The 13,023-nt window shown below is 39.6% G+C and overlaps 1 protein-coding gene across 1 annotated transcript in view; it reads left to right on the plus strand.

Annotated features, from left to right (window-relative positions):
- The window catches only part of slc9a8 (solute carrier family 9 member 8), an 18,083-nt gene extending 5,359 nt beyond the window's left edge, over positions 1-12,724 (plus strand). The window contains 18 exon segments of the mRNA XM_043225472.1: positions 3,304-3,387; positions 3,920-4,021; positions 4,191-4,225; positions 4,323-4,466; positions 9,780-9,912; positions 10,678-10,740; positions 10,743-10,785; positions 10,876-10,996; positions 11,075-11,159; positions 11,337-11,373; positions 11,376-11,447; positions 12,023-12,040; positions 12,043-12,174; positions 12,177-12,238; positions 12,369-12,500; positions 12,502-12,516; positions 12,595-12,671; positions 12,673-12,724. Of these exon segments, the coding sequence (XP_043081407.1) occupies positions 3,304-3,387; positions 3,920-4,021; positions 4,191-4,225; positions 4,323-4,466; positions 9,780-9,912; positions 10,678-10,740; positions 10,743-10,785; positions 10,876-10,996; positions 11,075-11,159; positions 11,337-11,373; positions 11,376-11,447; positions 12,023-12,040; positions 12,043-12,174; positions 12,177-12,238; positions 12,369-12,500; positions 12,502-12,516; positions 12,595-12,671; positions 12,673-12,706 (1,389 nt within the window). The 3' untranslated portion in view covers positions 12,707-12,724.
- The last annotated feature ends 299 nt before the right edge of the window (positions 12,725-13,023 follow it).

The following is a 13,023-nucleotide window of genomic DNA, read 5'->3' on the forward strand; positions in this document are numbered from 1 at the left end:
CCTAATGAAAAGACGTTCATTTTCAAAACGTAGATGCGATATCGTAAATGCCGTCACATTATATTTAGTCGTTACACTGCATTACACTAGCGGTCTAAGTTTTTTCACTTTTCGTGATACTTCGGAGCACGTTAAACTGATTTACAGTTACAGTAAAACTCGTTTTACAAATGCAGTGTCTGTGATTTGAGTGATCGGCGATCAGGCGATCGTACGAACACATGCATGAAGGTACAAAAGGCTAACATCAAACGCTCCCTAGCAGTAGCAACCATAAGAGCGCAAATATTTAACAGCGATGAACTATGTTTGTTAATGGGAGTGGTGAAAAATAGAGAATAAATATTGGCAGCATTTAACAGCTACGATATGCATTTTACCATCTAAATAAATAAAGAAATAAATGGTAATATTTAAATGGCTATATAAAATAAGTAAAAAAAAAAAAAAAAAAATCAAATAAATAAATGTAAAAATTTTTTAAAAAAATCTTTGCATTGTAATGTTTTATTCTTTTACTTTATTATTTAAATATTTATTTATTTTAGTATTTTTTTAGTTATGTCACCTGGGCATGTTTTAATGAAGATTGCACTTTGCTTCATTGCAAATTTGAGGGTTGCAGGATTTTCCTGAGCATGATGGAAGTGTTTAGTTTTGCGAGCAGAGGAACTGATTCCGTGTCCTGTGCTTTGCCCTCTCTTCCTCTTCTCCTGTTTCGTTCTCTCGGCTTTACAATGTCTTTGTTTCTTTCTCTAGTTCCCATTTCCTCTCATGCATGCCTTTCTTTTCTCTCTTCCTCCTTCCACCTTTTCATCTCTCTCTCCGCGTTTGAGGCATTAATTAACATTTTTTTGGCCTGGGATGTGAGGTGATGCCAGGCTCCGCGAGGACAGAGCTTCCTTTTGTTTCAGGAAGTCTCTAAAGGTCAAGAGGGCCCCTCGGGTTCTCGTTGTGTTTGGGTAACCGGAGACCCTCTCGATGAACGGCTCGACCGGAGCGTGTCTCTGCTTCATTCCTCTGAACTTTCCCGCGTTCGCAGAGACCTGTTACTGATTCTGAGATGGCTTTCAGAAACTGACTAGGCAGCCGACTGGATTTTGAAAATAAGTCATTTTGCAAGACCATATGCATGATTTTTCAAAAGTGGTACACTTTTTTTTTAAATACGCACCTTCTTAAAAGTGCAATCCTCATTGTGTAAGACTCGTGGTGTAAGACATTGTGTAAAATAAAGTAATGAAATGTACAAATGCAACTCTGGAAAGGTTTTACATGCAAACTGTAGCCATCACGAGGAAAACAATCATAATCCATATGTATATTATTATATCTGATTTACGTTTTTGGGTATCTTTGGCTGTGTGAAGTTATTAATGAGTTATTAATCTAACTATCTAACCGGCGTCTTCTCAGCATTAACTCCCCGTACAATTTTAACTCCAGAAGACGGTTTTCGCCGGCCCTTTGTTGGTTACGGCATGCAGAGCTCGATGAACTTTTTTGACATTTTTTTAAAAAAACGTAATGACTTTGTACCTGAACAATTGACAGCAATACTATGAAGCACTGAGTTAAGGAAAGCTGTCTTTATAGTTGTGGTGTGTGGTGATGCTATTGCGGTAGATTCGGTTTAAAAACAAAATAATGATCATCTCTGACTCATTTCAAAGTTTATACTGTTCCTGTTTTACGCATGGGGAATTTTTTGGGGGGCCGTGTTTTGTCTCGTTCGCAGGAATCGGTGACAGTTTTAGCCGAGTTAAAAAAAAAGAGGTTGTGATAAATTGGATCGATTAATTACGTGTTTGATCGACGAGGCTAAGCTGGTTCTTGCTACGACATGCTGTTGTCTTCTTACTGCTACAGATGGACTCAGTGCACCTTTACCCCTCGGCCCATGCTCGCGGCTTTCGGAGAACATGCACACGCAACCACGTGTCTCCACAAAACTTTGAACATGTGATCTACATGTTTAGCGCTGAAGGGATCGGAAAGCCCTAGCCGGCTGCTACATTATCTGCTGTCTACATAGGCTTCTTGAAACCAAATTTGATGTCAGCGTTTTAATTTCGGGGTGAACTGTCGCTTTAAATCTTTCAATTGGTACTCATTGCTGGTCTTGTTTTTGCTTACCATGAAAGCACGTGAACATTTTGAAACTACTGCCGTGAGTGTTGTTCGGGATCCTGGGCTCCAGGAATCCCTCTGCTTGACAGCTCTGAACACAATGTGCGTTTCCTTCGTGATGCAAAAAGTGTTGTGATACGTTTTTCTCAAATCGAGCTTGCATAGCTCGAAGTGTTTGCGTTTGCATACCTACGTAGAAGCCGATTAATGCTTCTGATCTGAGATATTTTATAAGGCGACATCGCTTTACTGCCTTCTGATTGCAACAACTTTGGCGTCAGAAGCTATCCTATCACGCTTTAAAATGTTCTTGCTGTCCCAGCAAAGATTTTCAGATGCAATCAGAAGAAATGATTCATTATCACTGATTGTTGCAGCGTACTGGAATTCTTGGTTAGCAGCCACCAACCACCAGCTTTGGTTCTCATGCATAGCCTCGGGTTTGTTTGTTTTAGCACCTACATGCATCCAAATTCGTCTAATTTTTCCGCGCTCTTTTGAAGACCGTTCCTGTCGATTGTTCGAAGCGGTGAATCAAAATGTAGTTTTTTTCCCCTCTTATTGATCGCCAGAAGTGATGGATCAATGTGGAACTGAAAGAGAATGTGGTAAAGCAAGGCCTCCCTGCACAGGAACTTGAAGAATGAGGGCATGCAAATGACTGAATGTGGTGCACTGGTGGTTAAATGCATGAAGCGTGTCTTTGTGAAGTTCTGCACACATGCCATTAGTATCACAGAAACACAGTTCTGTTTTGTGCACAATAACACACACACACACACACACACACACACATATAAGGTAATACTTTAGTATAGTGACCAATTCTCAATTGTTAACTAGCATGCTTATTGTTAGTAAATTGGCTTTTTATTAATACTTATTGTGAATTACCATATTCTTCATCCTTAGGTCAAATTCTTGCTATTAACAAACCTTGAACTCTGACGTTTGCCTCAAACTTCTAATTCACTGCTAATTAATAGTTATTGTGGTAGTTGTTTAGGTATTGGGTATGATTAGTTATGTAGGATAAGACCTCAGTATGTGCTAATATTCATGCTTCTTAATAGCGATAACATGGTTATCATGGATGATATAACACAACATGTGATTCTGCTTATTCAAGTACACATGGTCATCTTTCTTTCTTTCTTTTTTTTTCTTTCACAGGAAGAAGAGATGTTCCGTCCCAATATGTTTTTCCTATTACTTCTACCGCCAATCATTTTCGAGTCAGGATACTCATTACATAAGGTAAACGATACTGTAACATTTATGGTCTTCAGAAGGATAAAAGAATCTAAAGTAACAGAATAGCAATAAAGCATGTCTTTTTATTGCTTTCTCCTCACTGGCAGCACATGAGGGGAAACATACAGCTTGACAGTTTACAGTTTACCAGTGTTTCAATCAAATCGATCAAAAAAAGATCTAACTCAGTAGTTACCGTCCAACAAACTGTCCTTTACTTAAACCGAATTGGTGAGAGTAGTTACTGAATCTCAAATACTAAACTGCGGGGTTGTCCTTTCGTTTGGTGGTGGTGCCTCAAAACGAAGCCTGTTTAGTGCACTTTGTAAAACTTTCTTCAGTATATGACATACCGTCTATCTACAGTCTGTGTGCGTAGTCTCTCTCTTACAACTTCAGTACAGATCTTTGTAAGTAAAAACACTAGTAATAGTTATGTGGTCGTGTTGGCTGACTTCAGGTCATCGACTTTTGATGTACGTATAACTGTGATACTTATATAAACAGATTGGTCAATCAGTTGTTTATCCCTCAGGGTAATTTCTTCCAAAACATAGGCTCGATAACACTATTCGCCGTTTTTGGAACCGCGATCTCAGCCTTCATCGTGGGAGGAGGAATCTATTTCCTGGGACAGGTATCCTCTTTCTGTTTTGTTAGGCATTAGCAGCTTTTCCCACGTCTTTCCATGTAAACAGACATTCATTAAGTAGTTTAACTAGTTTGACTAGTTGGCACACCTTAACAGCTCCTTCGGTGTGATTTCTTAACAATTATGATTATGTTTCCATGTTTCTTTTCAATAGGCTGATGTTATTTACAAGATGACAATGACTGACAGGTGATCATTTGGCTTGGGCAATTTCTAAAACTGTTAAGCAAGGTGTTTTATGAGGATTTGACATATACATTCATGTTTTAATCCTCTTCTCCTTCAGTTTTGCCTTTGGGTCTCTGATCTCCGCTGTGGATCCAGTCGCCACTATCGCTATATTTAACGCTCTGAACGTGGATCCGGTGCTCAATATGCTGGTGTTTGGAGAGAGCATCCTAAACGACGCAGTGTCCATCGTATTAACAAAGTACGCCAATTTTCTCAACAATTTTACAACCCCTGGTGCAGTCACATCCACAAACTACATGTACATGAACCAGCACTTATAAAGTAGTACTAATGGCCATGGGTGGTATAATGACCTCAACAAACCAAACCTAGAAGAGCTCAGCACAGCACCTGAGATTAAATGTTTTTGTTTCAACTGCAGTCTAGGATTCAAAGACAGTCTTGGAAACAAATAAAATCTTTAAAGGATTTTTGGATTATTGATACACCTGTAATAGCCTGTAGCAATGCGTGTGGAGTCTCACGTTTGAAGACGAAACACGTTAAAGGTGCTGTATGTAGGATTTTGACCAAAAACGTTTACCCAATCGTGTTTTTGAACCCCGGGATGCCAGTTGGTGGAAAACACATTTAATTTCATTAATTTCGTTCATTGTCGTGTGCGCGCGTTCCAGCTGGTGTCATCAATCTGGCAACCTGTGTGCGCATCAAGTCTGAGTAGGAGGAGTTGGGTGAAATAAAAACATCAATCCTATATCCTACATGTTTCAATCCGCCACTTTTAATAGGTTTACAGGATGGAAATATCTGTTAGTATTGGTTGCCCTTAAGCCATTAACTTTCGAGTCTATAGTCTTACTTTAGTAGGTATTTCGTTCCAAAACATAGACCAGATCACATTTCTCGCTGTATATATGAATAGTTTCATTTCTTATGCTTAAGAAAAATATTTATATAACCGTGATGATGAGAATGAGTTTTTTTGCATTACGGTATTGAGTTAGTAACTAACAGTTAACTATAGAAATGGTCTTGAATATAACTTTTACAGTGTAATAATAGAGATCAGTGGTGCAAAGAGCCTTGTGGTTAGTGTGTTGACACACAGCTCTTACGCTTGCTCCCTTTTCTCCACCCAATGCTGATATTAAAGTGAAATCGAATGCAATGGCCGTAAAGGGGTCAGTCATGAACTGGTCCAAGTATAGTGTTATCAAGATTTTTGCATAAAAACATGGGCAGGTCTCAACAGGCAGTGATGTAGAAGCAAGCGTTGATCTTCTGCAGAGGCGAGACACAAGCTGTTGTATTGGTAAACTGGCTTCAATACAAGCTTGAGTCCTTTTATGAGATTGGGCAGATGTCATTTCCATACAAAAGTCATGCATTTTAAATAGCAAGAGCAGTGCTTAAATGCAGACTTGTTCAAGAGAGGTTAACAGACAATCTGGCTGATCTTCAACTAGGAACATTCGGGAGAAACTGTTGTGTGACAGGATTTGGTTGCAGTCTCTGTTATCTCACACATTGTAGCTCTGCAGACTTCCATGTAAGTGTGTCAGGCACTTTTTCCCTTTCTAGTTTGTGGCCAAACTGCCATTGGCCTTGTGGCCTGCAGACATCCTCATTCTGTCGGTTTCAGCCTTCTGCTCATTTTCTGCTCCCACATCCCATGATTTATGACCGCACTTTACTTCTGTGCGATGTATGTGTTAACGTTCAGGCTGTCCAATCTCAACTCTTGTGGCAAAACCGCTCTCCTGGGTGAACATGAACTATCCTGGCAGCATGTATTAGAGCTGCCAGTCAAATAATTTTTTTTTTTCTGATTAATTATAGGGTGCTGCGGTTACTTAATAAATAATTTATTACTTAAAGATAATTTAAAGCTATTATTGTGTTAAACGTTTAGGCTAGTATTCATTCAAACTGCTGATTCATTCAGGAAAGGTAAATGTCTCTCTCTGGGGCAGTTTCTCAATACCAAGTATGCAAAGTTAGGACTTCGAAGCAATCTTCTGAGAATGGGAGAACACAAGTCCAGTAATTCTGCAAATAGAACAGCACCGTACTTGATAACGTCAGTCAGCTCACCTTACTCCAGCTATCTACACTGTATTACAATACAAGTGAAATACTATTTTAACATGTATATATATACTACACCACTAACTCTTTTCATTTAAACATAACACAAAACACAAAAATAATTTACTAATGTACCAACTACGCAATTAATGTGATTTAATTTGTGGCAACTGTCCTTGTTTCATTAATTTAGGTCATAGTAACGAATTCTTAATTCGTTAATTGGCCACTAAATTGTTAATTTCCTCCACATTATTACCACAGTAAGACATGCGAAAACACAATAAAAATATAGCATCGTATTGGTCTTTTTGGCATCTTATTGGCAGTGGCTATTTACATTAACTCCGCCCAATCAACATGTTACATCCAATGGCGCAGATGGCAAAACGTACCAACAAAACGTCTTAATTTGACACAGTTGACCGAATGCGCCTTTTGACCATTTATTTTGTCCCTTATTACATTTCAAATCATATCAGAAAAGCATTTCTTTTCAATAAAAAGAAGGAAATAATCAAAAGTTGAAAAAGTATTGGGTAGGGTTAGGGTGTAGGGAGGGCCTTATTGTCCCAATAAGGGTGTCAACCATGGCATCTATTTAGGCTAGTATTCATTCTTAACTGCTGATTCATTCAGGAAAGGTAAATGTCTCTCTCTGGGGCAGTTTCACAATACCAAGTATGCAACAGTATTGAGGTGCAGATAATAGCCACGTTCAATTAGTATAAATAGCAGAAAATGCTATTTGCACTTAAATAATGCTGCTTTTTTCAATTAGTGTGAATAGAATGCATTGCTATTTCTAAAGCAAGGAAATATTTTTGTAAAACATCTTTGTGTCTTTTACTTTTGCATAGAACTGGATAAGCAGAGTTTCACTATTACTAAAGAACTGTTTGGTCTTCAAGGTGCCCCGTATAATTAGGCGTTTTCTCTGTTCCACACTTAGTTCTTGGAACACGCAGTTCTCTAGAACATCATTGTGTGGTGTACCTTAAACCTAGTCTTCTCTGGAAAAGCCAAACCATTCTTTAGAATGAGGTGTCCACACACTAGCAGTGTAGTTGATTATATATGTATGGGCGCTTTTTAGTCCACTTCATTATTTGCAGCAGCGCCGGCAAGAACTCAATTCATATACTAAAAAATCTTCATTAAAGATTAACGCTGATGCACTTTTTGAATTCTGAAGTGTGTATTGAAGTGTGTAAGGTAAAATCTAACGGTCTCAAGGCCAGCAAATCATAACAGGTGTCATTTACAAACGGAAATGATACATTTAAAGTAGCAAAACAGGCTGGTTATATCTAAGCATCAGAGAGGGTGAAAAAGCTTAGAGAAAAACATGATAAAAACCAAATATGTGATGCTTCAAGTGTCTTAACTGACCTGTTTGCTTAATCATTTAGCACTCTATTGTGGAGGTCTTGCCTCATGAATTATTTCCAAGCCCTGTTCTTAAATTATCTGTTAGATCCGCTTACATAACACATTGTAAAAATTACACAAAGTGACTAATAGGTGCAACTGAACACCTTTAGTTGTCAAAAGCCCTTTCTTGTGTTTGGCACGTCGTGCTCATTATTGGAGTTCCAGGAAATATGGTTCCTTTATAATAATGTGCAGTAACTCAACACACGATACATGTGTCAACACCTTGAAAGCTCTTGAACGATGGGAGATTACGACTGTGGATTTGGATCAGGGCGGCTGGGCCAATCCTGAATGTGCTGAGCGCGTCTAAATCAGATCCATATATAACACGAGCGTTTCTATCTTTACAACCGCCTCATACGTATGCGCTCACTTACATAGTGTCACATCTTCCGTTAATCAGTTATTGATTATCTTTTTTAGTTTTGCGCACTTGTAGGGTCACATACGTGACTGGTGTCGGCGCACGCCATCATGCTGGTTTTGTTTCAGCAACAGGATTGTATCCAGCCGCCCGTGCGCGTGTGTTTGTGTAGAAACTGCTGATTCGAATGGAATATCGTCGACCGCTGACCTCACAGGGAGTGGTAACGTGCAAGGAGACTTTGGCCTTACGTACTGCGTCGTTGAACGTTTTACCCTCATGTTATCGTGAGACTCACACAGGCGTTCTAGGGATGATTGAGAAAGATCATGACAGCTTCATGTGTCCAGATGATGTCATGTTACAAACTAGTTGAACAGGAAGAGTGAGACGTGCGGTCTGGCGAAGCACATCCTGACGCTCGTGTATCATTGCAGTGCCTGTATTATGCCATTCAACCCTTTTTCGGCCTCCGTATTTCTTTTCTCTAATATCATATAGTGTCTTATATTTAGTTTTATCATTTTTTTTTCCCCTCTCACATCTTGTCTCATGTCTCATCTCATTCTCTGCCTCATCGTATCTCTTTTCATCTTTTCTCGTCTCAGCTTGTCTTTCTTCACTTGATCAAATCAAATGACTTCATTTCTTTTCTGGTTTCTAGTCTTGTCTCGCATCTTCTTTGTCTGGTAGTCTGCGCTCTTTGTTCTCTACTCGCTCCTCATCTCTTCTTGTTTAAATGTTTTGCAATATGCGTCTCTTATCTCTTCTAAACAAGTCTGTTATTTTCTTTTGTGCCATCTTGTCTCTTATCTTGTCTCTTATGGTTGCATCTCTTCTCTTCTCTTCTCTTCTCTTCTCTTCTCTTCTCTTCTCTTCTCTTCTCTTCTCTTCTCTTCTCTTCTCTTCTCTTCTCTTCTCTTCTCTTCTCTCTTCTCTCTCTTCTCTTCTCTTCTCTTCTCTCTCTCTTCTCTTCTCTTCTCTCTCTTCTCTCTCTCTTCTCTTCTCTTCTCTTCTCTCTTCTCTTCTCTTCTCTTCAAGCCTCGTCTCACGTCTTCTTGTGTAGTCTCTTCTTAACTTTTCTAGTTCTTGCCATCTCTCTTATCTTGTCTATTCTCACGTAGTCACTTTTGCCTCATCATGTCTTCTCCTCTCATCTAGTCTTGTCTTTTCTCCCGTCTCTTGGCTCAGCTGGAGGGTTGTCTGTGCTCACTGTGAGTGTGTGCTCTAGATGTTTCTCATGGTCATCGTGAGCTTGTACTATGACTTGTCTCCCGAGTGATGGTTGGTAAAATGATCTCATTCATAATTGAGGAGTTTGTAGAGCTGCTGTTATCAGCTGTTTGTGTGTTTCCTAGAAAGCAGTAATTCCTCTCTGGGTGTAGTTTTACACCCATGGGGCCAAGCTGTTCTGAACAATAAGTTATTTGTTCATCTTTTTCATCACCTGGTACAATCTCTTTATGGGTCAAGCTCTGAATTTCTATAGTATTTGTTATTCCTAAGCTGTTAAATTAACGCTCAAGTGTTTGTTGGTGCCCGTGTATGTACAGTAGGAATATAATTTTGACTCTGATGCCCCCTGCTGACCAAATACAGGCTGTTTGTTAAAAGTTAGGAGTTAGTAGATGTCTGATATATGTGTTGTTGTTGGTATTTCAGTACAGCGGAAGGCTTTGCAGGCTCAGATGTTTCTACGGGCTGGGAAACCTTCATGCAGGCACTTGGCTACTTCCTGAAGATGTTCTTTGGGTCAGCGGCTTTGGGCACACTCACTGGACTCATCTCTGCCATTGTATCCTAATGACTTTGTGTTTCAATTTATTTAGGTTGCCAGTTAAGTGGTTAATATTTTCATTAATTTATTTTTTTTGTGTGTATACATATCATTAATAAGTTGTTAATAAAATGTTTTATATAAAATGTGTTATGTATTATACTACAGGGCCATTGAATGCTTGAATCTGATTGGCTGACGTAAGTTCTAAGGTGTGCAATTATTTTCAGGAACCCCTCCAAGAACATAGTTCCAGGCAACTCTTTGGCCAAATTACATGACCATATCACCTCGCCAAATGATTTCTGTTATTTTAAAGGTCTTACAACAGCAAAATAACCAAAACCCACAAAGACACTGGCCAAACACATACATATAATAATCAATATGATATGAAAATAAAAATAAAAATGACAGCTCATTTCCAAGTTCCAAGTTCTAACCTTTTTCACTGTTTTCGTGTTCAGTGTTTGAGAGCAAAGAGGATGGCTTTTTTTTTTTTTTTTTTTTTTTTTTCAAGATTTTGATACCTTAATTCACTTTTTTTAGCATTCAAGTTTGGCTGGTCGGTTAATAACACATTTTCAAATCAAATATCGTGTCTCGGATTGCTTTTGTATATTTGAAGTACATTCTAATATAGCAGCCAATCAGATTCGAGGGTCAGAAAAAACTGTTGTACAGATGTAGAATTTAGAATCATTTTAATGCAGAATAATGGGATTAATATTTGCTTTGTAAGTACCAATATTCCAGATTATATTCCTGATTGAAAGTATGCAGGTCCTGAAACACTTCGACCTGAGGAAGACACCGTCTCTGGAGTTTGGGATGATGATTATATTTGCGCGTACCTGCCATATGGTCTTGCTGAGGGCATCAAACTCTCCGGTGAGCTTAAAAACGGCTTGCGTACTATTTTATTATTTGTGATTTCGGCATCAGAGCTCATCAGGGATGTATTTCTTTCTGTCTGTGTAGGTATCATGGCCATTCTGTTCTCAGGTATCGTCATGTCTCATTACACTCATCATAACTTATCGCCCGTCACCCAGATTCTCATGCAGCAGACTCTTCGAACCGTGGCCTTCATGTGCGGTGAGTTTCTCACAAACCCGCTGCTCTGCAGAGGAGATCTAGTGTTAACCTTAACCTTGTTCTTCTCTTTTGTATTCCACAGAAACGCAAGCGTGTTTGCGTTCCTGGGGTTGTCTATCTTCAGTTTCCCTCATAAGTTCGAGCTGTCTTTCGTCATCTGGTGTATAATGCGTATCGCGGGTGCTTGTTTGTGTCGTGCTAGGGAATTATGGGTCGAATGCTTGCTGAACGTGTGATAATGTCACTGGCTCTTTTAGGTGTTATCACTTATTATAAACAAAGACTGCAGCTGATGATAATAATGTGCGTCCATTTTAAATCAAAATATGGGTTTCCTGTCACAGGTTCTGGTTCTTGTCGGTCGGGCTGTGAATATCTTCCCCTCTCCTTTCTGCTCAACTTCTTCAGAGATCACAAGATCACCCCCAAAATGATGTTCATCATGTGGTTCAGTGGTAAGAAATCAGTGGTTTGATTTTCTAGTGGTTTGAATATTCGAAGTCAGTTTTATCCTATATTTTAAGGCCCACTTTTAATGTTATCAAGATTTTTGCATCAAAAATACTTGTGTGTTTCGACATTAATGTAAGATCCAATATATTCATCAGTTTTTCAGTTTAAATATTTTAGTTTAAACATTTGCGATGTGGAATTGGTGGGCGGGGCTAAACAGCAGGCGTTGATGATCTTCTGTGGAGGCGGGGCTTATCCACACTATTACATCACAGAGTCGGCATGTTGTTTTGGCAGATTCCCTGTTTTTTGGACTAGTGAGAAAACTTAGAGGATGTTTTTTGTAGTACATCGATGTTAAACGATCAAGGGAACCTTGTTTTCTCAGCTCATGACAAGTCAAATCTTTTATGATGGTATATTTCAGAACATATTTCAGGTACAGCAAGTTATTCACCAATTTAAATGACATTTTGGTGGTTTTATGATCGTTTGCATATTTAGAAATACACATATTGACAGTCATAAAGCTTCATGAAACTGCACGTGTGGTCGAATCCTCTGTGCCGATGCTCAGGTCTGCGGGGAGCGATCCCGTCGCTCTCAGTCTTCATCTGGGTCTGGAGCCCATAGAGAAGCGGCAGCTGATCGGAACCACCACCATTGTCATCGTGCTTTTCACCATCCTGCTGCTGGGGCGGGACCATGCCCTCATCCGCATCATGGACATCGAGAGAGCCAAACACGGCGCAAGAACAAGAAGGACGCTAACTTGAGCAAAACTGAGAAAATGGTGAGAGAACCGTGGTCTTTTCCATTTTTTCTGCCGCAATGTTACCATGTAAGTTAACACTTCTTATTCAGTCGCTTCTTTTTATTGAGATGCATTGAAACTACATGGATCTCTCTCCTCTCTCTTTCAGGGTAATGCCATTGAGTCTGAACATTTGTCGGAGCTGACCGAGGAAGAGTACGAAGCTCAGATATATCAAAGGCAGGATCTAAAGGGTTTCCTGTGGCTTGATGCCAAGTACCTGAACCCTTTCTTCACCCGTGAGACTCACGCAAGAGGTGAGACTGCTCCAACATTCATACAGATTAGTCCAGCTTATAGGGTTTGTAATCTGTCGTTCTTCCTTCCTCTCTAAGGATCTGCTGCATGGGCGGATCCAGATGAAGACGCTCACTAATAAGTGGTACGAGGAGGTGCGTCAGGGTCCGTCCGCCCGAGGATGAGGACGATGAGGCAGAACTGCTCTGAGACAATCACACGAGGAGAGATGTGAGAGTCAGAAATCAGATGAGCCCAGGACTCCGTGGACCGGAGAGCTTCCGCAGCTGAATGAGGAAAAGAACGAGTACGTACGTGGTGCAAAAAAACCTGGGGGTGTTTCTGTTAGCGATCAGGCACTAGAAGAAAACACAGTGGCTGAAGAGAACCTGAGGAAGAAAGCAAAAAAATTGAAATAAACAGCAATATTGGACGCCTTTCTCTCATTTTTTTAAATAGGTTAAAGCACCGTAATGTAATACATGATTCTTGCTCTATCTTTCTGGGGATTTTGTTTCACCTACAGG

The sequence above is a fragment of the Puntigrus tetrazona genome, chromosome 23, assembly GCF_018831695.1.
Source record: "Puntigrus tetrazona isolate hp1 chromosome 23, ASM1883169v1, whole genome shotgun sequence".
Taxonomy (NCBI): Eukaryota; Metazoa; Chordata; class Actinopteri; order Cypriniformes; family Cyprinidae; genus Puntigrus; species Puntigrus tetrazona.